The sequence below is a fragment of the Hesperophylax consimilis genome, chromosome 3 (genome assembly GCF_061612785.1).
Source record: "Hesperophylax consimilis isolate HC1 chromosome 3, BYU_Hcon_1.0, whole genome shotgun sequence".
Taxonomy (NCBI): Eukaryota; Metazoa; Arthropoda; class Insecta; order Trichoptera; family Limnephilidae; genus Hesperophylax; species Hesperophylax consimilis.
The window spans coordinates 27,128,433-27,154,038 of NC_142838.1; the positions used below are offsets into that span (position 1 = coordinate 27,128,433).

General features: G+C 35.1%; 1 protein-coding gene across 1 annotated transcript; it reads left to right on the forward strand.

Annotated features, from left to right (window-relative positions):
- Positions 1-766: 766 nt before the first annotated feature.
- Positions 767-21,395, forward strand: LOC149425196 (choline/ethanolamine transporter flvcr2b-like). The gene is made up of 7 exons (XM_089651006.1): positions 767-1,129; positions 6,544-6,768; positions 7,561-7,702; positions 17,004-17,209; positions 18,115-18,329; positions 19,598-19,703; positions 21,141-21,395. The coding sequence occupies exons 1-7, from the start codon at positions 845-847 to the stop codon at positions 21,315-21,317; spliced, it is 1,356 nt and encodes a 451-aa protein (XP_089507132.1). The 5' UTR covers positions 767-844; the 3' UTR covers positions 21,318-21,395.
- The last annotated feature ends 4,211 nt before the right edge of the window (positions 21,396-25,606 follow it).

A 25,606-nucleotide genomic window follows, 5' to 3' on the forward strand; every position in this document is an offset into this window, starting at 1 on the left:
AAAACAAGTGTTTCTAGAAGAGATAGTTTTAATCTAATCACGCATATCGTCCCACGCTATGTTAATATTATTATTGAAATTAATATGTCAACAATATGTGACTGTACAATTGCAAAGTGTATTAGTGTGTGTACATTATACATTATTCACGCTTACTTCTCAGTACTTATTTAATGATGTTTAAGCCTTTGACACATAACGCTATATTATGCGAACATTAATTTGGCGTGGCATGTAGGTATTATATGTTGGGCTGACACACTACGCTGTAATATTCGTCAGGAGAGGGGGTCAGATCAATTGGGGGACTGCTGCGGAATATAATTTCTTTGTATGGGATCTGTCACCTTGACAGATGACATACACGTTATTACGGCGCTCCGTAAATTGTTCTGACTTCTTCTCCTGACGTAGGTAAGAGAGGGGGTCGCATAATTTTCAAATATAGCCTGGCTATCAGATCACACCGCATATCGTCGCCACGCCCACAATTATAGCACATCACATATTCGCAATCAGCCTCGAAATATCTACATTTGTAAATTATTTTAATGCGTTTGTATATTTAATAAAAAAATGATCTTTTTAGGTGTTACAGGTCTGTATCGGATTGTATGGCGGCAATATGGAGTCATATAAAACGCTTTGAACTTATAGCGTAATCTGTCACCTTCTTTAGTCCATTGTGATTTTAGCAGATTGAGAACTAAGGAGATAGATTTATCGAATCAGATAGTTTTTTGGCTTCTCCGCGATAGACCTGTTTTCAGGCCGAGTATTCAGAGTGCTAAAATATAAACACAATCGTGCTTAGCATAACATTTTTTGCACTCGTAGCTAAATAATGCATAGTGATGTGGTATCATCGACAGAAGTTCTCAGCAGTTCCGAAAATTCAGCAGAAATTCCTAAAGAGTATAAAGTTTATAAAAAGAGATGGTTGATGCTTGGACTTTATGCGATGAGTGCTGGCTTAAGTGGAGTGCAGTGGATTCAATACTCGGTGATCGCTGATGTCATCATGGACTATTATAATGTTGGCAGCACGTGGGTGGACATGACTTCCATGATATTCATGATCATGTATGTTCTACTTGTCCTCCCCGCTAGTTGGTTTCTGGACAAATATGTAATACACTACTTTTTATATGCATATGTATTTAATATCCATTGACAAATTTTGTCTATAAACACAGAATATGGGTCTTCTGATCTCGTCCAGAGCAGTTATTATGTCTGTGATGTACATTTTCAAATGACTGGCTTCTGGAATGTGACTTATTTTAAATTCATTTAATTATTGCAATACTTGATACCTGACACTCAATGTCAAAAATACCTACCTTTGTGAAAATAGTTTAATTAGTTCGTAATACGACACGAATCAAACATTCGTCCCGCGATGTATGCAGTATGAATTTTTACGTAATTATAAAAACAAAAATCCGGAATATGTCCCATTTTAACAAATTATTTGGATACACTACCTACATATGGCATATTTATTCTACTAGTCAATAGATGTCAGTAAATACCTACATGCATTAAAATTATAAAATAAACTGAGTTACGCCTACGAATCAATAGATGGCAATGTTTGCACACTTGTGAAGGAAAATATTTTTAATTCAACTATTGCCCAATAGATGGTGATAGTGTTTATAAACATCAAAATAAAATTTTATTTTATTTTATAAAAAATAGAAATCAAAGTTTTTATTGCACATTGGATCATTTACTAACCTTATGTCCAAACCAACTAAAAACATGGAAACAAGGTCTAACAAAAATACCAAAGATGACCCAATATTCGAATTCATCAACTCAAAATTCGAAGAAATGAAAACAATTATGTTTAAAAAAATAGAAACTCAGCTTCAAGAAATAAAAACGTTTAACAACTTTATTAACGATAAATATGATGACATCATTCTCAAACTGTCACAAATCATGGACTCACCAAAACAAATAAACAAACTTAAGGAAGAAATGGCAGAAAAGGAGAAAAGATTGGCTGCGATGGAGATTCACCTGGCAGATATTGAACAATCAGGCCTATTAAACAGTATCGAAATAAGCGGCCTTAAATTACAAGAAAACATACCCCCAGCCCATACTGTAACCCAGATTGCTGAGCTCGCAGGAGTCACCATATCACCTGAGGATTCATTTAAAATTACAACTACCAAACCAAATAACCAAAAAAAATTTTACAATTAATTTTGCAGACAGCAAAAAAGTTCACATCATGTTAGCAGCGAAACATACTGACCCGATAAAAAAATTCAACGGGAAAGAAGACCAATACGTCTATCTAAATCCGGCATTAACCCAGTATTACAAAAATTTACTTTGGAACACCAAACAAAGAGCCCTAATAAAAGAATATAAATATGTTTGGGTGAAATCGGGAAAAATACTTATAAGAAAAACTAAAGATTCAAAGGTTGTCGAAATAAAACATCTTAACGATATACCTACTAAGATGATTTAAACAAATCAAAAAAAACCTATAGACACTTCATCTACTCTATATCTTTATAATGGCCTCTTTCACAACGGAAACACTTGAAAAACTGATACCTAACCCAATAATCACCACAAATACCTGCATGTTAAACCGTATAATCCAGGACGAGTTACCGATCCTGAACATAATTCATCAAAACATTCGAAGTATTAACAAAAACTTCGAAGATTTCACTGTGCTGATAAATGAATTATATTTAGAACCTGACCTATTAATCCTTACAGAATGTTGGATAAATTCCTCAACATATGTGCATAAAAACATCAACAACTACAAAGTCTTCAATACTAAACTTCACAAACATCAAAACGATGGAGTAATTGTATATTGTAAAAATAAGATGGAATGCAAAATAGAAGAAATCGAACTACAAGACGCAAACTGTTTGAAAGTAAAACTTGATCAAGACACATGCATCTTCGCTATCTACAGATCCCCTTCATCTACAAATTTGTCACCATTTCTTGAATCACTAGACTCCATTCTACTTCAAGAACGAAACATCAGGAACTTGTTCATCATAGGGGACATCAACATTAACATATTGGATACCGGAAGGCAACATCCACAAACACAGGAATACCAATTACTACTCCTCTCCCACGGGATGACTGCCGCTGTAAGGGAACCAACAAGAGTGGATCACAAAATTAATAAATCAATCCCCTCGCAAACCTGCATTGACCACATAATGACAAAAACAAATAAAAAATATTCCACAATCATACATCAATCCACTATCACTGATCACTACACTTTAATTTTTAACATCCATGCAAAGGAAAATCGACCATCGACTCAAAATTTAACGGGGAATAGACATGTTATAGACTACAACGAACTAAAAAATTCACTAAAAACTGAAACCTGGGAATTAATATATAAAGCTGAAGACCTTGAAGATGCTTGGAAATTATTTATTAAACTATTGCAATTAAAAATACATAACCACACCTCAATAAAAACTTACACATATTCACACAATAAAATTATCAAAAAAGCATGGATCACACCTGGCCTACTAAAATGTATAAGAAAAAGAGACAAGCTCCATCAGCAAGTAAAAAACTATCCATACGACCTTTCCTTAAAACTATTTTACAAAAATTATAGAAACATCTGCTCCAATCTTACTAAATCGGCCAAACAAAATTACTACAGATCTAAAATTCATCAATCCAATAATAATCCAAAACTTCTCTGGCAAATAATTAAAGAAATCACCTACACAAATCAAAACAAAGCAAACCCATTGGAAGAAATCAACACAGAGAACGGCACACTCTCGCTCAACAAAAACGTACATCAACTAATTAACTACACAAACAACTTTTTTGCAAACATAGGCTCGAACTTAGCGAATAAAATAACCAAACCCCAACACTATAACCCAAAAATAAACAAACACCCAAATCCACAAAGGTTTAAATTTGCTCTAAAACAAATCACTAAACAAGAACTAATACTAATATTTTCTAAATTCAAACCAACATCTTCATCTGGTAGTGATGAAATCACAATGAAAACATTAAAATTTATACAAGATGAAATTACCGAACCGATACTCTTTCTAATAAACAAATCTATTACGGAAAGCAGATTTCCATCACAACTCAAAATAGGGACTATTACACCAATCTTTAAATCAGGAAATCGTACAGATATCAATAACTACAGACCAATCACAATTCTGAACACATTATCTAAAATCTTAGAAATAACAGTTAAAACTCAACTCATCGATTACCTAGAATCAAATAAACTATTATCACCAAAACAATTTGGTTTCAGAAAAAATCTAGGAACATCCAACGCCATAGCTTTAGTAATTGAATATATTAAAAATTCTCTAGATTCACATAAAAAATGCATTGGAGTATTTCTCGACCTTTCTAAAGCCTTCGACACAATAAATCACCAACATCTTTTTGAAAAACTAGTTAACATAGGGATCACTGATAATGAACTGATATTCTTTAAAAGCTACATGGGAAATAGAAAGCAAACTGTGAAACTTAACAACATAACCAGTGAGTGTATTGATGTCAAATGCGGGGTGCCTCAAGGAAGTATTCTGGGTCCGATTCTGTTCCTAATTTACATTAATGATCTATGCCACATAGAATGTGACGGAGAAATCATAAGTTTTGCGGATGATACTGTTCTCCTTATAAATGGGAATAATTGGACAGAAACATTTAAGAAAGCAGAAGACACACTAAACAGGATTAAAAAATGGCTAGACTACTATTCACTTACACTAAATGCTAATAAAACCAAATTCATCACTTTCAAAATAAAAAATACAAAAAACTCTGAAGAAAACCATAACTTGAAAATTCATAGCCCGCATCACTTAAATGAGCATTGTAATTGTCCCTCATTAGAAAATGTTGACCATATAACGTATCTAGGTCTAAAAATAGATGGAAATTTAAAATGGACCAATCACATTAGCTATTTAGATAATAAAATTAAAAAACTTAGTTATTTTTTCAAAACTATCAGGAATGTGCTCATTAAAAAAGACTTAATCAAAATCTACATGGCTCTCTGCCAATCACTGTTAGAATACGGTATTATCGGATGGGGCAGTGCAAATAAAAACATACTAAATCCACTTATTAAATCTCAAAAAGCCATAATGAAAATTATACTGAAAGTTCCTGTAAGAACTAGCACTAACGAAATCTTCACCAATCTTAACATCATGTCTATTAAACAACTATATTCTAAAACTATACTCATTTACATTCATAAACACAAAACACGAGAAATAACAACAAACACGTACAATAGAAACACTAGATCTCATGATCAAAAACTTATCCAACAAATAATTACAAATACAACTTTTGGGCAAAAAAGCTTCTTATATCACAGTATTAAACTCTACAACAAAATCTTATATCACAGTATTAAACTCTACCACTCACACTCAAAAACCTCAACACTTTAACATTTAAATCTGAAATAAAAAGCTGGATACTTAACATAGGAAGATCTGAAATAGAAAATTTACTGAAATCAAACACAGACTAAAACAGAATCAACTGAACTATACCAAAAAACAGTACCTTACTTATTTTAAAATTACTTAAAAAATATATATATACTACATTATACTTTGTTGTAATATTAATTTCTTATAATTAAATTATAATATGTAAATGACATCCTCAGCACGGGAGCTTCCAGTGAGGATATCATTATATCTATGTGTTAATAAGAAAAGAAGACAATAAATCATTATTATTATTATTATTATTATCTATAATTTAAAAAAAAAACATAGTTTTGCCTTACTTCACCCAAAAGAAAATAGCTCGCCTTGTTTTGCTTTCCATAAATGAATGGTTTTCAAGGAAGGTAAAGGACTGGAAAATATATTTTTTGGCTTCAAAGCGCTCATGAAAACGCTTAATATTATGATAAATAAATCACGATGAAGTGTATCAGTGGTAAATAAATATTATGCTTTAATTTTTTAAGAAAAATGCACGGAGAAAACCAGAAAAGTTTTAGCGAGAAATTTACGGGAAACCAAAACGATGGCGACTTTTCCCCGGGGCGCTGAAATTATTTTTTGTAAATTTATTAACAAAAAAACCACGAAGAACATATCAGCCAAGCTTCAAAACTATTATTTCATCCAATTTGTTCTTTGTGTTTTCGATGAAAAGAGATTTTGTATACGGGTATATTTAATTTATAATCCCGTCAACACAATGTACGCTTCGGTTGAATTTCGATTTTCTAAATTAATTAATGAGTTCAAAACGATTATTTTTTATAAAACGTATAAAAAAAAATTAAAGGTTCATCAAAAGTTTAAATACATTGAAATTCTTGCTGAACCAAAAAAAAAACCGGTACAAGGGATTGGAATCTGAACACTTCACCAGGAATGTTATTCCGCATTTTCAACAAATTCTTAATTTAATAAAAAAAAAATATTGAATCCACACAGGAGGCCCTGAACTAAATTATTGGAAGTTATTTTATAATTCCAGGGTTTGCGCGCCTCGGGACTGATAGGCGTCATTGGCACCTGCGCCGGGTGTTGGGTGAAGCTGCTCTCGGTGAACAGGGACCTGTTCTGGGTGGGATTCCTGGGCCACTCCATCTCAGGATTATCCGCAGTCTTCATCCTTGGGCAGCCCGCTCGCCTGGCCGCTGTGTGGTTCGGGCCCAGTCAGGTCTCCACGGCATGCAGCATCGGTGTCGCTGGAAACCAGGTTCCTAAAGATTTCCAAATACAAATATTCTTCTTAAAGACTTAAGAGTCGTGAGGATCGTGACCCACACTCTAATTCCCCTGTGGACAAGGCTCCTCCACTCCCGGCGACTCTGCGCTGCATGGAGAGTCAAGGAAACCAACGTTCCACACGCCACTGATATTTGATTAATATAATGCATCGTTGATCTTCGTATGCTTCTCTTGCCTTCCACCATAAATAAACCACCCTTCCACATTGACTACGAATTTATCCATGTTTTAGTTTTCACTTTAGTGAGTAACGTGTCCAGAGTCCAGAGTATACCTACAGTAGAGTAGTACAATAGTACAATACGCATAGTACAATAGTACAATACGCATAGTACAATATCTAAGAAGAACTGCAGGAGTTATTTTAAGAACATGACCACGATCACTGACAGTAAAGCGCACTTGATATTATTATTATTAGTTTATACAAAGTTGAACGTTGAACGCTCCCTGCATTATTTATTTGGAACTGGAGAGTAGTGTCATTGTAGGGCAGTTGCAATGAGAGACTTCCTTCAAATAATGTTCAGTTTCGAGGTGTTTAGGAGCACTTGGTAATTTCTAACTTTACATCTCGCATAAAGATGATAATGCCGTTGAACACGGTCTCCTGTCGTGTAATGTAACTTGCTTTTTGAAGTTCGTACCTAATATTTAGAAAATACAGAATGTTTCATATATTATAGGCGATCTTTTGTTATTCTACTACTTCTGAATCGTTTCTTCTTCGTCTCACACAACCATTCGAATATATTTTTAGTTGGGAGTGGCGATTGGATTCTTGCTTCCACCCATAATGGTGCAGAACAATGATGACAAGGACCTTGTTGGTAAAGATCTACAAGTCATGTTTTACACCATGGTTGGGATAACAACAGCCCTATCGATTGCCACGATTATTTGTAAGTTTAAAACAAAATGTTTTTCGATAATCTTTTTCATGTGTTTTTCCACTTCAAAAAAAAATCTCACGCGGGAGGCCTTGACGGTTTCCTTCAGGGCTAATGTTGTCATTACATAAAAAGATCGGCTTCCCGATATTTTCCCGACAAATTGTTTAAATTCACGGGTATTAAACACAATGTTTTGAAAACACTAAGGAGGGATTGTTTCAGAAGAAGTTAATTTTCAAGTTACGTGAAAGTTCCTTTCAAGATCTGTTATTATTTCAGTTCTCTCAAGTAACTGGCATATAATGATATAATAACAGCAACTGTGATGAAATAGGTTTCTTCCAAAAGAAAATGTATTTAATGAAAGCTAAACCTCAATTACGAAGAAATCATCACACTAGAGACACCTAGCGAACTTTATTGAAATAAATGCAGGAGACTGTAATTGAAAAAAAGAGGCGTTTTAGTGGGATGTGTCTACCCAAATTTATTACTAAAATTAGCCAATCACAGTGGGTTTTTGACAGGACAAAGGAGAAATCTACATTATTTATTAACATGGGAACGAAGACATCGAGTCAAAGGATAATGCACTATAAGATAAACATGTTCTCACGGGGGAAACATTGGTCATAAACTTTCGGTGTAAGAAACGAAGAGAGATTGATACAAATGAAAAAAAAGGATTGATTGTCATTCGAAATCAAATAAAGTATGATAGACTGTTATCTGGAAGGGGCAAGAAACTTCTAATAAGTGAAATTAACGCGTGAGGGTAGAGTAGACTCAGGAGAACCCGAAAAAAACTGTGTAGAGAGGTGAAAACAAGACAAAACTAAGTGATTTAATTATAGTTTTGAATGATGGAGGGAAATACATCTACAGATCAACAAGAAAAACGCGTAATCGATATGCAAATTTGAGAGGATCGTACTAGGAAACTACCGGCCGAGGAACCAATGGTTTTGGATCGATGAGATTAAATACAATGGCCTGATTCATAAATTTATGTGTTTATATCGAAATAAACAATACAAGATCCACGATCATTAGAAGGACAATTAAGATGGAATTGGTCATAAAATTTAACATGGGACATATGGGACTATTTATTTAAAACCAAATGCATTAGATTGACAGGCAGACACATTAGCTACAATTGATGGCTGAGGTACAAAGATTTTATAATAATTACTCCATATAAATCAAAAATTAATGACTATTTTTGAGGGAACAAGATGCAATACGGGTAACGCCTTAATATTTAATTACTTTACAGTGGCGAAACGGTGAAAAGGGGCGAAAATAATGTTCATTTCTGGTCAAATGACATTAAGGTGAATAAGAAATTGAGATGGTTAGAAGTACTACCCTGTACGTTTAAACTGAGATAATGCATAAAGATATAAATGAAAGCATTTGAACTCTGTTTTCCGAGCGAAATTTGAACAGGACGCGTACAGACCGACAGATTGGCAAGAACTAGAATATACACGAAAATAGCAGCATTATGAAGTTGATTTCGGCATCATAGGAGCGTGGAGACGAATTTAAAGTGCCATAATAACCAGAGGAAGGATGAAATAAACGTAAGCACTAATAAACATGATTGGATTGAGGGAATCCAATGCGAACATGAACTTGCCTGCTAAGACAGGAACAATAGTGACTGAATTATGAAGCGCAATCCCGAAAAGAACAAAAATTAGAGGGAAAATTATTTATAAGATAAAGAATTAGATAAGGAACGTTGAATGTGAAGTGTGCGTAGGGAGTACGGTAATGGACTGATTATATTCCCAGAAAAATAAACGAAATTAAGCACAGCTAGAAAAACACATCTAACCTTACGACGAACTCTATGAAAACAATTAAAGGATGCTGATCCAGCCCTGCAACTGCAGAGGACAAAGACGGTAAATTTGAAGGCGTAGCCGAGAGATGACTATGTCGTATGAATAAGTGACCAGATTTAAATAACCAAAATTAGTGACACATATGTTCCAATTTACGAGTTGATTGATGATCTAATTGCCTGAAGGGTGAAATCGACTTAAGTCATTTTGGTATTGAAGACAGTATAAAAACGAGCGCATGAGAGGATTCGAGACAGTTCTCGGGGAATTTTGTGAGGCTTGAAAGTACGGGAGGTGCGAATTACGCGTGTGTGTACGTCGAGAAAGGTAACTAATAAGTCCCTGGACTTAGGAGATTTTCAATAAAAGTATTAAATTCAGTTTTAAGTCTCTTTGAAAAAAAATCCAATCAGTGAAATTTGAACAAGTCAGTTTTAATTAATTAAACAGTGTTAATAAAATAGGGTTATATTCAGTGACTTTCAATAAAAGTTAAATTCAGTTTTCTAAATCCTCTTTGGAAATCCCATCAATGGAATCTCATAATAAAATAGAGTCTAAACTCAGTGTTTAGGAGTGTTAATGTGAAAGGTGCAAAAGGGTGTTTAGTGAATATTTGAATTCTAAACTAATTATTTCATTCAAAGTGAAAATTATTTAAATTCAATTTAAGTGTCTTATCGGATATCTAAAGTGAACGTGATCGCGTATTGATATTTAAAAATAGATTATAATTTAGTATCAATTTTGAAAAAAAAAATATTAATAGTAGATACGTACATCTTAGCTTAAAAGGAAACGCAATTAGACAGTTCGAAAAGTAATATCAATGATCAGATTTGATTAAATTTAATCCCTTTGTGATTTTATTGTTCAGTTAAAATAAGCACGAAGAGAATTCGGAAGGAAAAAAAAAAGGTGAAAATTATAAAAATAAATATTGTCTCTTTGTTTAAAAAGTAATAATGAAATAAATTTGAAAATAAAGGATTCATCGGATACTTTAAAGTTAAGTTTAAAATTAAAATAAACGTTACCTCTTTGTCTTAAAATAGTGGTTCGGGAAAAATAACAATAATCACTCTCCTTTGTTTCAAGATAAAAGTAATAATAATAATATGACTAATTTTAGATTTTGTATAAATAATAATATTAAATATCTTATCATTGTTTGCGATATATTTTGGAAAATATTAACCTCAGTCCTTACATCAATCAACACTTACGAAAGCTAAATCAATACCTTAAAGCCGCGGTCAAATGGAGAAAAAATGGTAGTCGCGAATCAATTTAATTAAGACTACATTCTAAACAGCAAGTAGGTAATATTTTGGAACCTTGATCGCAAATTTCGTGTAAACCCGAATGGATATATTTGCATGATCGATCAAGGTGGGTGAGTCAAAAGAAATCAAAATATAAAATAAAAAGTTCAGAAATCAAAAGACAACGTTCCTGAGAGCCGAGAGGGGAGAGAAAATCATTGGCGGCAACGTTCCTGAAAGCCGAGAAATCAAAAAAATGAAATCTTATAATATTTTATATTTTATATATACAGGTTATAATTCGGTCCAGCCTCTGGTTGCGATATTTCAGCAACTAGATCTATCCCAAGAATTAGGTACATATGATACCTATAATATGGTATAACTTTGCACCATTTCACATATAAAGATGTATATATCACGAATACCTATTATCACACTTGTGTCATGCACAAATGTCTACTTCAAATACCTATTACCACATTCGTGTCAAAAACAAATACCTACTTCTAAATATCCTTTCATAATTAGGTACACCTTATTCACCAACATGTACTATGAAAATCCAAAAACGATAATGTACGATTGGCCTTCTAAACTATCAGCTGATGTAGATATTACGTAACTGATATCAGATACAAATATAACCCACAAAGAATTCATAAGACCTTAAAATAGGTCAAAGTCCTCTTAATTACACGAACTGCATTCCAATCGAACTCTAAAATAAATAAAACATCGTGTCTGGTAAGGGCAGGTTTCTCAAAGCTAGTCCTTCATACCAAATCACAGCAAGCATATTCATGTGTGTTTTATACACTGGCTAGAAGTCAAAATAATATCAATAAGAAAACATCCTAAATACCTAACTACGTACGTCAGAGATGAATAGCTCACTCAAGATACCTATTCGGTTAATTATGGTTCAATTAAGTCGCACATACTAGTTATGTGATCATATCCTAAGTGACCAAATCTAAGCGTCATAATAATTTTGTACGTATGAGTACAACCTATTTCCACCCAATGTTAAATAACTCAGTCAAATTCAATCAAAAGAGGGGGTGGTCACTCCTTATAAAATCCATCAACGAAAACAAAAAAAAAATGTGGTTGTCAGACCGCGATACCAAAACTGTCAAACAAACAAACAAGTATATTACTTAGTATATCGTATTTATTCGTATTTCCTATTAGTATTTATGTATCGAGATATCGGACTCAGGACTCACAACCCTGGGATTTGAGATTCTTGGTTCCCAATGTTTCATGTGAGAAAATGTTACATTGTGAATTATAAAAAAAACGTATGTATACATATATGTATTTGAATGTATAATCCACTGGGTGATGTGAACCCGCCTACAGCTGGCGTTTTAGGCCTAAGAATGGTCATGTCACATCGCTTCTTGGAGTGGTGGCAAGCCTAGGAAACTTGTCATTACAACTACCGTGAGTATATGATTGTTCAGAAGACGAAACCGGTTCGCTTCAGTAGTCGTAAATCCGGAGGTGATGGAATTTGGAGTGTACTGGACCCAGGGGAGGTTCGATCGTAGCGCTAGAGGGTTGTGGATCTGGAGGTGTGGGAAAGCCTCGCAAGTACCTACCACTAGAGGCACCTGACGACGGTGTGAAAGTCTTATTCGACCTTGGTTCACCCGGTTACATTGCAGGAGGAGGCGCCAAATTATTAACAGCAATATTGCTTTCCGAGTTCGTCTTCGTACAAAATCATAAACACTAACCATACTTACAAAGATTAAATCAACATGTATGTACCCCACAGGTCGTCGCAGAATTGGAGAGAATTTTGGAGAACATATGTTTCATAACTAATATTGTACTAACCTATATTCGATTGTTTTAACTATATATGTATGCTATGACACTAAATTAAATGTTATGTATTTTCCACAGGTTTTACGGTTTCTAAAGGAATTAGAATTAGGAGATAGGGATTATCAGGAAAAATTTAGTTAGGTTAAATGATACCAGCGTTCGCAATATCTCGACGTAATCCAATCTCTTTACCCAATCACTAACCTGAAAAGAACCAAAGTTACCACAAAATGAAAGTAATTAAAATCCTATATCATAAATCAAAAAAATTACACAACGTTTGATGGAATTTAATTACAATATAAATACGAAAATATTTGCGTTCAAGGCCGTAAATAACGTATTAATTAGTTAAGTACATATGTCTATAAAGATATATAGTACAAGAGAGCTTTAAGTGGCTTTCTGTAGTTATCAAAGAAATTAAGGGTCCAATTTTCATGGAGGCTTATGTGTTGTAGGGGAAGAATTTTCCAACCCTACGAACACATATGTAAAGCCTTAGAAAAGAAAAACAAATATCGATCATAGCCAAGAGAGAAGAAAATTCTATTTGTTTTAAACAAAAAAAAAAAAGAAATATTTAAAATTACTCTCACACCCAAAAAGGTGAAACATTACATCTGATGCCGCAAACCAGGAGAGATAGATTTAAAAGCTGGCTTGAGTTCATTACTGTTGTTGAGGAAAAAATGGATTTCATAAACCTTATTAATTCACACTAACAGCAAAAGAAATGGTACCTATCGTCAAAAATGATAACAGAGACATCGTACTTCAAAGGCAAAATAGAATAAACAGACAGACCCGGAAAACATTGAATTCATTGTGACGACAAAAAACATCTAAAATGTTCATAAACAACGAAGCCAAAGGATAAACAAACATCGAAATCGGATTAATTATAACACAAGAATTAGAATAACTGTAAACAATTATTGTTTATTCCAGATCTAAAAGGCAGAGAATGTTTAAGTCATAAATAACACAGACGGACAAAAAACCATCGGATCACAGCCGAGGACACAAAATAAAAACAAATCAACATGGAAATAAATAACACTCGAACATAATACAAATAACGTATTGAGATGAAACAACACTGTTTAAACAATTAACTCAGAGTTTAAAATTCGAAAATAAACAAGTGTGACATGACATATTGAATTTCTACCCATAGAGACACAAAAACACTTGAAAAAGCTGAGGGCGGAAAAAAACTCACCAGTAGAACAAGCCGATAATCACGGAAACCAAAAAATAAACAGATGGTAGGTTGCGAAGAAAAAACCGAAGAACAGGGGCGCTCAACATTTTGGAAGAATTAAAAAAAAAATTTAAAAAAAAAATAAAAAAAAAATACAGAGGTATTCGAGAAACGTAAATTACCTATAGTTATTTCTAATCCCATCGACTAACACGAGGAAGCGAGATTACCCGCTGGGCTTAGAACTAAAGGGAGGCTGTGATGTTTTGGACACTCACATAAAATAAACGAAACGAACGTGCTCAAAAAAAATTTTGTTTAGACAACGACGGGAGATTTTATTGACAGACAGGGCTGGAGTAAACACATTCACACGGGACAGGGCGCAGGGACGGGCAGTCGAGGCTTGAACTTGGGTGCTTTGACAGCCCCGAGAAATGGATACAAATCAGTAGTGTTGTTTGAAATTACAGTTAATTATTGAATTCAAATGGTATTAGAGAATATTGCGGAATATTGAATTAAGGTGAGAGATTGTTGATCCGGTGTTTGTGTGAAGTGAAAGTGGTTCGACTCAGTGAGAAAACAATTAATAATAATGACAATAATAATAATTGGATAATTTGTAGAGCGCCGTTTTGTGGAAACCCACCTCAGGGGCGCCAGGTGTTGTGCAGTCGCGATTGTGTTATAAAGTTGTGTTGATTTAAACGTGATTTCGTATACAGTTCGAACTAGATTGCTTGTCTTAGAAACATGAAAATAATAAAAATAATGATTGCGTTTTTAAAGCAGAGTGAATGTACTTAAAGGCAGGAAGTGTTTAATCGGGCTAAGTTATTGATTTGGCGAGATGGCATTCTATCCACGGAGACCGAAAACCAGAGAATCAAATAGATTATTAACTGTGGGTTCGAATCCTAACAGATTAGGGAGGTACAATTTTATTTGCAGGAATATTTAATTGCCCTTTTATAAGCGTAGGGAGGAGGTCGAAAGTTGGAGTGATTTGGCTATGTGGTGTAGCCAGGTAAGTTTCACACGAGGATTTGGAGGTGACTAACAGGGTGAGTTTTTTGTATTATTTATTAAATTTCAGAGGACCCTTTTAATAATAGGATACAACCGAGGTACAGGAACCGAGTTTGCAACGCCTGCAACCCAAATAATCTTCCCATAAGAAGGGATACGCTGGACGCATTGTCGGTCAGCTGTGAGCGAGAGACGAGTCAACGACCTTTTCATATATAGGACAAGACGCAGGTACAGTCAGTCAAAGGGGGAAGTTTTGCTAGCGTATGCCGTCCCAAATTGAAAGCGATCGGATGCAGCCAGACGGAACGAAGTGAAAACTTTTCTTCTGTTATTTGACTTCCTAATTTAATACTTTTCATCTATTGTTTGACTTTCTAAGTTGCGAATTGGGATGCACAAAAACAAATCTAAAGTCGAAAGAGGGAGATGGTAATCTCCGAAATGGAACTACCAACCGAGCAACTTTTCTCAACAGGTATCTTTCGAGAGGTGGGCAGCCTCTTTAAATTAAATGCAAAAAATCAAACCAATTATCCGTTTATACCTTACCTGAGAGGATGGGTATTCAGTAGAAGTTGCCCATACCTAGTACACGAGGATGCTGGTGGCCTCATAAAATAAATACTGGAACCAAATATTGAAATGCAGACGGTCCTCATCCCAAGTTTGGCATTTCGAGTGGACCTTACATATATCTCACATGATGGTTGGCTGAATGGGTAGGCACACAACCTATCGTTAATAAGCAGGCAAAATGTCGACAGGATCGTCGTGTGTTACCTATGTATTGACCTAGAAAGGGATGTAAGTCCCCGACGGCGTGGGAGTTACAACGTTTTCTGGAGGTGGCACGTAACTTGGGACCTTGCGTGTCACATTTTCGCGACTAGATTCGTGACGGGGGATGTCATGGTTTTCCCCTTCTACACTCAGTGAAGTAGATTTTCCTGGAGGTGTTTGAGATTGGGGCAATTCTGAGATTGGTGATGAGACCTGGTTTTCTTTATTCTGGCGTGAAGGTTGCCGATTTGGAGCAAGGGGAGACCCGGCCGGTTGTGATATCCAGACACGCAGATGTCGATCGCCTTGCTCAAGTTATCATCCATCGGTTTTGTTTGGTAAGAGGAGGAGCCAATCTTAGCTTGAAAAAAAATTCATTTCCTTTCCTCTCCTTCCCCTCCCAAAATATATACATGGATGGCGCCGACAACTAACACCATAAACTTATCGTATGTATATCACATATATAAAATCTAACACTTTATTATATTCACATTACCCTACGATAGGTAGAATCGAGTAGCTAGTGGGGGGGGAGCAGGCGACTTAGAAGATAAGGTTTATAAAATGGTTTTAAAACACAGCGGTAATGGATTCAACTCACTCTATCTCAAAAGAACCAAGGGATACCACACATACATAAATAACTAGGTTTCTAAACCGAGAAACAAAAACCCAACACAACGTTCGGTGAAGCCTTTTTATACTGAACCGTCACGTGAAATGAGTACGTTCAAGGTCGTACGACACGTAGACAAACTAGGATGTACACACTTGAAGGGGTGTGTAATAAAGAAAAGACGGCAGGGAGGACCTTCCTACCCCGGATATATATATAACCAAAGCCTTATGGAAAAGTTACCTACGGGACTTAAGGAAAAATATTATCGTAGAAAGAAGAGAAGGAAAAGTTTGAAGTAGAAAGGGCAGATCATTACACACTTGAATAGGACATTCACACAACACGAAAATGAAAGTTGAAATCAGATGATTTGTTCAAATTATATGAAACAACCCATTCTTAGTTTAAATTATGCCTTAAAAATCCATTTCAAGTAAAAAATAACTAAAACTCATTAAAAGTCATGAAGATTTGACGATCCAGATTTTAAACTTAGGAATTATCTGTAATGGCCCTTGTTAAACCGCATTCTGGTACGAGTACCTACTCATTTATAATTTTTGTATCCATTATTTGATACCGAATAGATGTCCGATTTATTAAACTATTTACCATGTGCAATTTATGTACCAAAACGTATTTTTGTGCTAATTTACATGGTTAAAAGATAAAAAAAACTAGCACAATAATAAATGACTATTAGTTTTTAGAGACACCCCTCCTACCCCGCCATCGGCCGCCCAGGATAACATAATGGAAGCATCTCCCGAAGACAATTATATTAAATTTATAAAGAGGCTGGTGATGAACAGAGACTACATGCTGCTCTTGCTTTCATACGGAATGAATGTGGCCATCTTCTCTGCCATATCCACTCTCTTGAACCAAGTCGTCCTGGTTTACTATCCGGTGAATAATAATAATTGATGTTGTATAAACACGTAGTTGAAAATTATATTAAAAATAAACTGTCTGCACTCAATAAATTTTCCAAGCGGGGTTGATTGTTTTTGGCAAGGGAGTTGCCATTTTTTCGAGAATAGTAATATTAATAATTTTGATGATTTGTAAAGCACCGTTTTAGTGAAAAATCACCCCAAGGGCGAGAACATCAGTATCATGATTTTTGAATCGTCCAAAATACTACCCACAAAAGGTGACCCTTGGCCCAAATTCAAATCGAGCGATTTATTTATGTTTCTTTTCAGAAGTTTAGTCTAGAAAAGTGCATTATATGGCCGTTAAAATTGCTATGTGGGTACTTAACAGTGTATCCATAAGGCATTATTGAAAAATTTAATTTTTGAATTATGAACATCATAAAAATATAATTATTGACGATTCGGCCATCAGATCCGCTAATCTGTTACTTTATAACAGCCAACTTGTTATACATGGTGTCCGCGAGGTAAAATGCACAAACTTCGGGAGGTGATTCCAAATGATGGCAAAAGTAAAAAAAGAAAAATTACTCTTTTCAAAAATTCAACTTTCTGAAAAGAGTAATTTTTCTAGAAAATCCGAGAAGTATCTTAAAATGTTGAAATTTCTAAAAAAGTTATTTATCTTTTTTATTTGTAGGTACTATCATGTAGAATCACCTCCCGAAGTTTGTGCACTTTACTCTCGTACATCCTATAGTTTTGTCATGATTTTTATGATACTTGAACTACTTCGTAATAAAGAACTTCAAAGTTTGCCCTGTAAAGTCCCAGTTTTTCGTATGGAATATGGATGTTCTTTACGTAGGGCAAGTTGACATGGCCATAAAATTCTGAAAAAATTAATAATAATATTATGAGTTTAATTTTCAGGGAGCTAATGAAGACGTGGGCAGAATCGGATTAGTGCTGGTTATAGCTGGAATGATTGGATCTGTCGTTTTCGGTATCGTCTTGGACAGGACCCACCGTTTCAAGGAGACCACCATTGGACTCTGCGCAGCTTCCGTAGTTGGGATGCTCATCTATACATTCACTATGGACACGGGACACATATACGTTTTGTACATTAGCAGCTTTATATTGGGGTTTGTATTTTTTTAGTATACATAGTGGAAGTTTCGGTCAGACATTAATTAGTGAATCCTAAGCTTAAAGTAATATCTTTGCATTTTGCTCAAGATAGCAATTTTGTTCTTTCACTTTCACTGTTCTATCCTCTGCTGTTGAATAACTAGTGCAGGAAAGGGAGGGTGCGTGCCACGTGGTACAAATTGTTGACGGCTTTTCGATTACAGCAATTCCATATGGCTGTTTAATGGTAAGCGCAATTTGAAGGCGGACATGGGTACAGCCGCCCGGGAACCTTTTATTGCATAATCAACACCTCTGCCATAGGTCACCCCAAGTGGTTCGCTACATTTGGCAATTTAGCAGGGGTGCCCGGGTTCATCGAGTGAGGTGTGTTCGGGGTGCGTCTGCCACCAGCTGCGTTGCGTGTCAGATCGGGAGAAGCTGGTTTGGGGAGATTCTTTGACCCAACTGGTCTCATTGGGAGTCAAATAGCAGCTTTTTCGCCTCTAGCAGATTAACTTTTTGAACTTGTTGAATACATCAAACTATAGCAATAATCATGACCATTACTATGATATGTGATAAATTGCTGTTTACCATTGTCATCATTCTATTCGATTAGGTAATGGGTATAGTGTCATAAATCACCTTAGAAACCCCATATTCTATGTATGTATTACGTATTTTACTTAATTGATTAAATATAATTGTAAAGCTGTTCATCTCGACACAGGAATTCCCTAGTAAGATGAGCAGCGGAGGAATAAATAGTACTATCTACATAATAGATAATACACACCTTCACATAGAAATGCCTTCCATGTAGATTTGCATTGAAACCAATGTCGTCACTGACATGGTATATTTTGACCATTATATCGTGGTGGCAATATTGCGTATTACTCTATCTCTCTCACACTGCCTGACATATTGTATCGCCATTCCATTTGATGTTGAAATTGTACTTAGATACCGATTGTTTTACTTTTTAATTTAAGGGAGAAACTTCCTGGTTTTTGTATCACGAAACACGCCCACAAAACATCTCGTGTTCTTTTTTATTCTTTGGGTACAAAGTAGGTACAGAGGCGTCATTGAGGCACACACCAGTGTCGTCGCTTATTCGGTCTTGGGAAATATTACGGACATAGCCTCCATAGTGCTGTGGTGTATGCATTTAACTTTTAGTCGGAAGGTTGCCTTTTCCATTTCAAAATTATTGATGACATATGAATGTGTATACGTCCAACCTAACCTAATATTACAAAACAAACATTTTCAGATTCTTCATGACAGGATATATCCCGGTAGGGTTTGAGTATGGAGCAGAGGTCACATACCCAGAACCAGAAGGGACTGTAGCGGGATTATTAAATGCTTCAACACAGGTAAAATTTCTATAAAATTATCCAGTTTTTTAAAGTGTAGGTAGGACTAATTTTAGATAAATTACTTAATTGTGTAAGAAAATCTAAACATGTGTTTATTCCTTGATTATTTTTTTGAGGGAACCATGTGTATTTATTTTTACATACATAAGATGATTTACATTAAAAATATATTAATATACCCACTGAATAATATTCCCATTTCCCTTATTTGCAATGAATATATTATTATTTACTCATCATTTTAGAAACCACTTTAATCATAACGTGAAAAAATTACGTTGGAATTGAACTTATCTGTTTCAATCAGTTTCACGAATGTGTTCCAATGGTTCAATTTATATTCTCATAAAAGTCTGACTTATAAAGATTGGTATAGCTATAAGGTGGGGAGGGCCGTATACTGCTCGGGTTAAAATATTTACTCATAATAATATTAATGCAATTTAGAATGGCAGCACTTTGTTCCAATCCTCAAAATCACGGTCATTTTTGCATTTCGCGTTTAGTTGCAAACTTAAAGTTTCTTCAGTTGACATTTGCGATACCGTTGAACAAGTTAGCTTTGAATTTATTCAAAAGTTGGCCAATTTGATTATGCGTTCCGTATTTGCTTTGGTAAATCGATGTTACGATTTAAAATATTCCTCTGATATGCTGACATTCGGTATTAAGGCTTTTTTACATTTTCATTGCGGGACCGATCGAGATTTATCAAATAACCAGATTTTTAACAAAGTTCGCGATCTCCGTCTTAATACCATAGTAATACGTCCCTAATTCTAGGGGTCGGGCTGTTTAAAAATCTGCCATTAATGCCATTAATACTGCGGTATTACGGCCGGTATACGCAGTACGATTACGTGTAACGTTTTCTATTAACCTGTTTTTATCTCTCCGTATTATCGATTATGAGTGTTATATCTGCCTTACTTTGCAGATTTAAGTGTTGGGAACTCTTTGTTAAAAAGTAAAAGGTCCTACTTATAATTGTGTTTATTTATGTTACAAATAATAGGTCTTGATTTAGCTACACTGTTTATTACCCGTGGGTTGGTAATTCTCTGGTTCGAGAAGCTTGTTCCCTGTCAATCTCATCTCACAAGTAATTGTTACACTCTAGCGACATCTGTCGGACTCTGGAGTAAGCTTTATGACTAGCGCCATCTATCACTTAAATACTCAACTTTATTACCATACATCACAATGAGTAAGACGGCAATAGTATCAGCGAGTGGTATATCGCAGGCCTATGTTAAAAATCGGTTTTCTGTAATATTATTATACATATTTAAGTACTGAATACTACATAGCAATTACTTGTCTTATTTTTGACGTTTCGAGCTAAACATAGTGACCTACTATGCACATTTTTTGCATTTCGTTAAATATTTATTACTTGTGGTGTGTTGCTAATTAATTAATTTATTTTTATAGATATTTGCTGTTGCCTTCACTTTCATGTATGGATATCTCATAGACGTTTGGGATGTGATGTGGGCCAATGTAGTATTGGCCGTTATTCTCACCATTGGAACCATAATTCCTTTCTTCATCTCTTCAAATCTAAAGAGGCAAGCTGCGAATAAAGCAAAGAATATAGAAGAATATTAATTATACACACCTTTATCAACATGTTAAATTAGTTATTTACAATTTGTATAAAAAGATGTTGCTATTTTATTAAATAAACATTGCAAATATCATGCCCTTTCAAAAGTACACTAAATAATAAATAATAATAAATAAAGGTTAGCGTAGTACATTTTTTTAAAGTTTGAGGAGCCAAAACTAACTAATTAAAAAAAATTACACTGCACTGTTAGTTTTATTTTAAACTATAATCAATCGCAGGGCTATTCAGTGTAGCATAATAATTTAATAATTAGAATAAATAGTTTTGTAACTGTGGCACTCGAAAAACTGGTCTGAGGTGTCGATTTTTACATAATTCATAAAAGTGCCAACATCTTGAAAACTAAGGACATTTTATTAAGACCGTATTACGATATTCTGGACTGTCAGCCCTCTAAGGGATAACGTTGACTTTTGGGACAACCTGCACATTTTTTAAAATTATAAATTTTCCACTTTTACTTTTTAATATTCACAAATTAATTAAATAACTCTTCGTTTCAACACATGTACCTACTTTTTTACATTAAGCCCACATAGGAGGCTACGACAAAAATAATTTCCCTCGGGACCTATGTCGTCTTTGGGGATGCTTTGGCGAGGGTCTTTTTAAGGAAAGGGAGGAGAGGGGTTCTGGGAAGGAAAAAGGTATGAGGGGTGGGATCTAGGGATCAGTGAGTTCAGGAGTGACGGACGAATGATCTTTCCCTCTCGCTGGGTGGTGGCGATGGGTCAAGAGAGAACAGCTGGAGAGTTCAAAGGGTCTACCCAAACCAGCCCCTCCAGATCCGGTACGCCATGCAGCTGGTGGGCAGGGCCGGCAATTGGAGCAGTCAAGCGTCGCCAAGGCCTTTTTTCATAAAAAACGACGCTACACAATAATACAATTAATCATCCAAATATTATTGATAACAATGGTAGCGTCTAATGGTTTTGACAGGGGGCGCCAAAACTCTACTCGCGCCAGGCGCCGTAGGCTCAAGGACGGCCCTGCTGGTGGGCATGCGCATCCTGAACACAACTCACGCAATGAACCTGGGCACCCCTGTCAAATCACCAAACGTATCGAACCACTTGGGGTGTACTATGGCAGAGATGTTGCTTATCCAACAAATGGTTCCTGGGGCGACGGTACCTAAACACGCCTCCCAAATTGAATACTACTACAAGAAACGACTACATATTTACATCGGAGGAAACGAGAAATTTCTCGTGTTTTCACGTCGTCTTTGATCTTGTTAGTATGAGGTGAATATTATATTTTTATGTGCATAAAAAGGGTACTGGGTTTTCCAATAAGAAGTGTTATTTTTATATTCAATTGTAAAAGATCAATGGTTTAGTTGCTTGTGTGGCACGTAGCGCCGTCTTGTTGTAAGTAAACGTTGTCCAGATCAATATCATCCAATTCTGGCCATAAAAAATCATTAATCATCTCTCGATAGCGCAATCCATTCACCGTAACTGTTGCTCCAGCCTCATTTTCTAAAAAGTAAGGTCCAATGACTCCGCCGGACCATAAACCGCACCAAAAAGTCACACGTTGACGATAGAGAGGCTTTTCAACAATAACTCTTGGGTTTTCCGAGCCCCAGATGTGACAATTTTGTTTGTTGACGAAGCCACCGAGGTGAAAATGGGCCTTATCACTCAAAATGGTTTGCATTTGATTCACTCAAGTGAATTTTAATAATTTCAATACATTATTGAAGCGTGTATCGTTCCATTTTTATTAATGGCGTAGTTTTTACTTGTCAAATGTTAAAAAATGACAGCTTCAAAAGTAACATCTACCGAAATAGCGTGATATTCAAAATAACACCTCTTATTGGAAAACCCTGTAGTTGTTTCTTTTAATAATTAATTTGAAACGAAGTGTTATTTATAACTCGGGCGTAATTTGATGAAATCGAAGTAAAGAAATTTTACCATTTAGATTAATTAAAAGTTTGGGAAAGGTTTTTATTTTGCCTGATTTTAATGTAGATAATATTACTTACAGTAGGTACTTACTGTTTTATTTGCGATAATAAGTCGAGTGAAGAACGCAACTGATAGATTGTACGAGTATTGTGGCAGAAAAATATATACATCTAAGTCAGACATTAGATAACGATATGATTCCGAATACACAAATGCAGTATTATTGCATGTTAATTACTGATTAAATCATTTAATTTGGTTGATGTTTGCAAGTATTGGAGCATATAGTCACATTTATTACATGGGGGAGACCAGGGCAATTCTACCAATGAACAGGTATCATTGTCCTCCAAAGCGAATAACTCGCACCTGCTGTAATATTATTTGGTATAAACTAAGATAACCTTTGATACTCAGATTTTTTGAAGAAAAAAACACAAATGTTCGACGAATTTAATTTTTGTAAATAATATCTACTTACCCATATGAAAGAAGGTAACAATATGTGAGTTAGTATACATGTTGTTTTTGTACATTAAAATGCAGGCCAAATTTATAACTATGGTTATATGGGATAATATGGTGATAGACTAGTCGTAACTATGTAAATGATTTTTTATTTCAGAAAAGAAAAAAGTATATTTTATACACGAGCTTAAACCTGTGATAAAATATACTTTTTCGTAATTCTTTTCTGAAATAAAAATCATTTATATAGTTACGACTAGTCTATCACCATGTTATCCCATATGTGTTCTGAAAATGATGACAGGATTATGAGTTGATAACCAAATCATAATCTCCTTGGTGGAACACTTAATTTGCAGATGAAAAATTAGGTCAATAATCTAAGGAAATGGGCCACTTGTCTAACCTTCTACAGACTTCATTGATAACAATGTTTTAGCGGTAATTTGTTGAAAAAAAATTAAATTGTTACATACTAAATAATGTTAGCACCAATAAACTACTGTATTTTCATAGATAATCCCCAAAAAAGGCTCGGGATTAATAGCGCCTGAGAGAAGGTTATGTTAAATCGGTTCATGTCGGTAAGGAAGCGAAGGTTATTAGCATTAGAGCAACCCAGTGATGGTTTGGTAAGTACCAATTTGGGAAAAAAAATGCCGCCGTCACGTGTAAGGCGTTGAAAGCAAATTGGAATACAGGTAAGTCAGTTTTAAACAATAAACTAACTATCGCCAAGTAAAGTTGAACTCGATCAGATATGGATGACTTAGAAAAGCAAAATGCTCTCAAGGCGGTTCTACTGCGACGATGTCAGAAAATTACTTTTTACGACATACCACTGCCCTGTACACATCTGAGCTGTGCATACAATACCCAGCAGCGCAATCGCAAGTTGAGGGTGAGTTACAACAGTGCATACAAGCAACTTATGCAACTTCCAAGGTTCTGCAGTACCTCCGCGATGTTCATTGAAGGAAGGGTGAGGGTCATTCCCCGCGTTAATTCGCCACCGACTAACCCTGCGATGAGCGATGGATGCAGACCTCCCTGAAGGACGATTCTTTAATATTTATTTATTTTATAATGTTTTTATTTTATTCTAGTGGACACCAAAATGCTTCGCTATTGCTAATGATATTCTCGGGCGTCTCCGATTTATTCTACCATTCACTACCGTATACCAAAATGTTACTGTTAAAAAAATACATTACATTGACTTTAATTCGACTCCGTATCTCATTCCGGTGCAGATATATTGCGTTATTAGTATTCCTGGGGCGTCCCCGACTTTTTCTATCATTAAAACCATTCTCTAAACACTCATGGCACCAATAGGAACAAACTTTGAAATTTTAAGCGATATGCGTAGACTACTATTCGAGTTTTGCGAACACAAACATACGAAGGGTGATTTTTTTTAAATTATGAAAATTGTCATTACTTATTTATTTTTTTAAAATTATTCTTCTCTTTAAATGTAATGATGGTTTTCATCTCATATGGCAGACTAGGATTGCACTATCCTCCCAGTCCTGCTGGATTGAAAAACCTTAAATAAAATTGTGGACAGGCCCCTCTACTCCTGTTTCGTTCATTTAGGTGAATTTAACCTCGGTATACTACTACTGACAATTAAGGCGTATTTAACCCCGCTTTACCCTGGCTAGTACATAAGTAAAATTAGTGTTAGTGATCGGAGAGTGATTAAAACGCTCGTGGCCGGGACCTGCCATTCGTTATTATACTATTCAAAAATAAACATCGCTACTCTTTAAGGCGGGGAATTATTAATATTTTTGTTATATTGTGTTCGTTGTGTTAGTTACACACTACAAATTAAAGTGCAAATTTAAATAAAAACTTCAATACAGGAG

Excerpts from the sequence above, each read along its gene's own strand:
- LOC149425196 (XM_089651006.1), top strand. The coding sequence starts at position 845 with ATGCATAGTGATGTGGTATCATCGACAGAAGTTCTCAGCAGTTCCGAA. Across the intron at positions 1,130-6,543 it reads GTTGGTTTCTGGACAAATAT|GGTTTGCGCGCCTCGGGACT; the intron begins GTAATACACTAC and ends TTATAATTCCAG. Across the intron at positions 7,703-17,003 it reads ATCGATTGCCACGATTATTT|TTTTTAGAGACACCCCTCCT; the intron begins GTAAGTTTAAAA and ends AATGACTATTAG.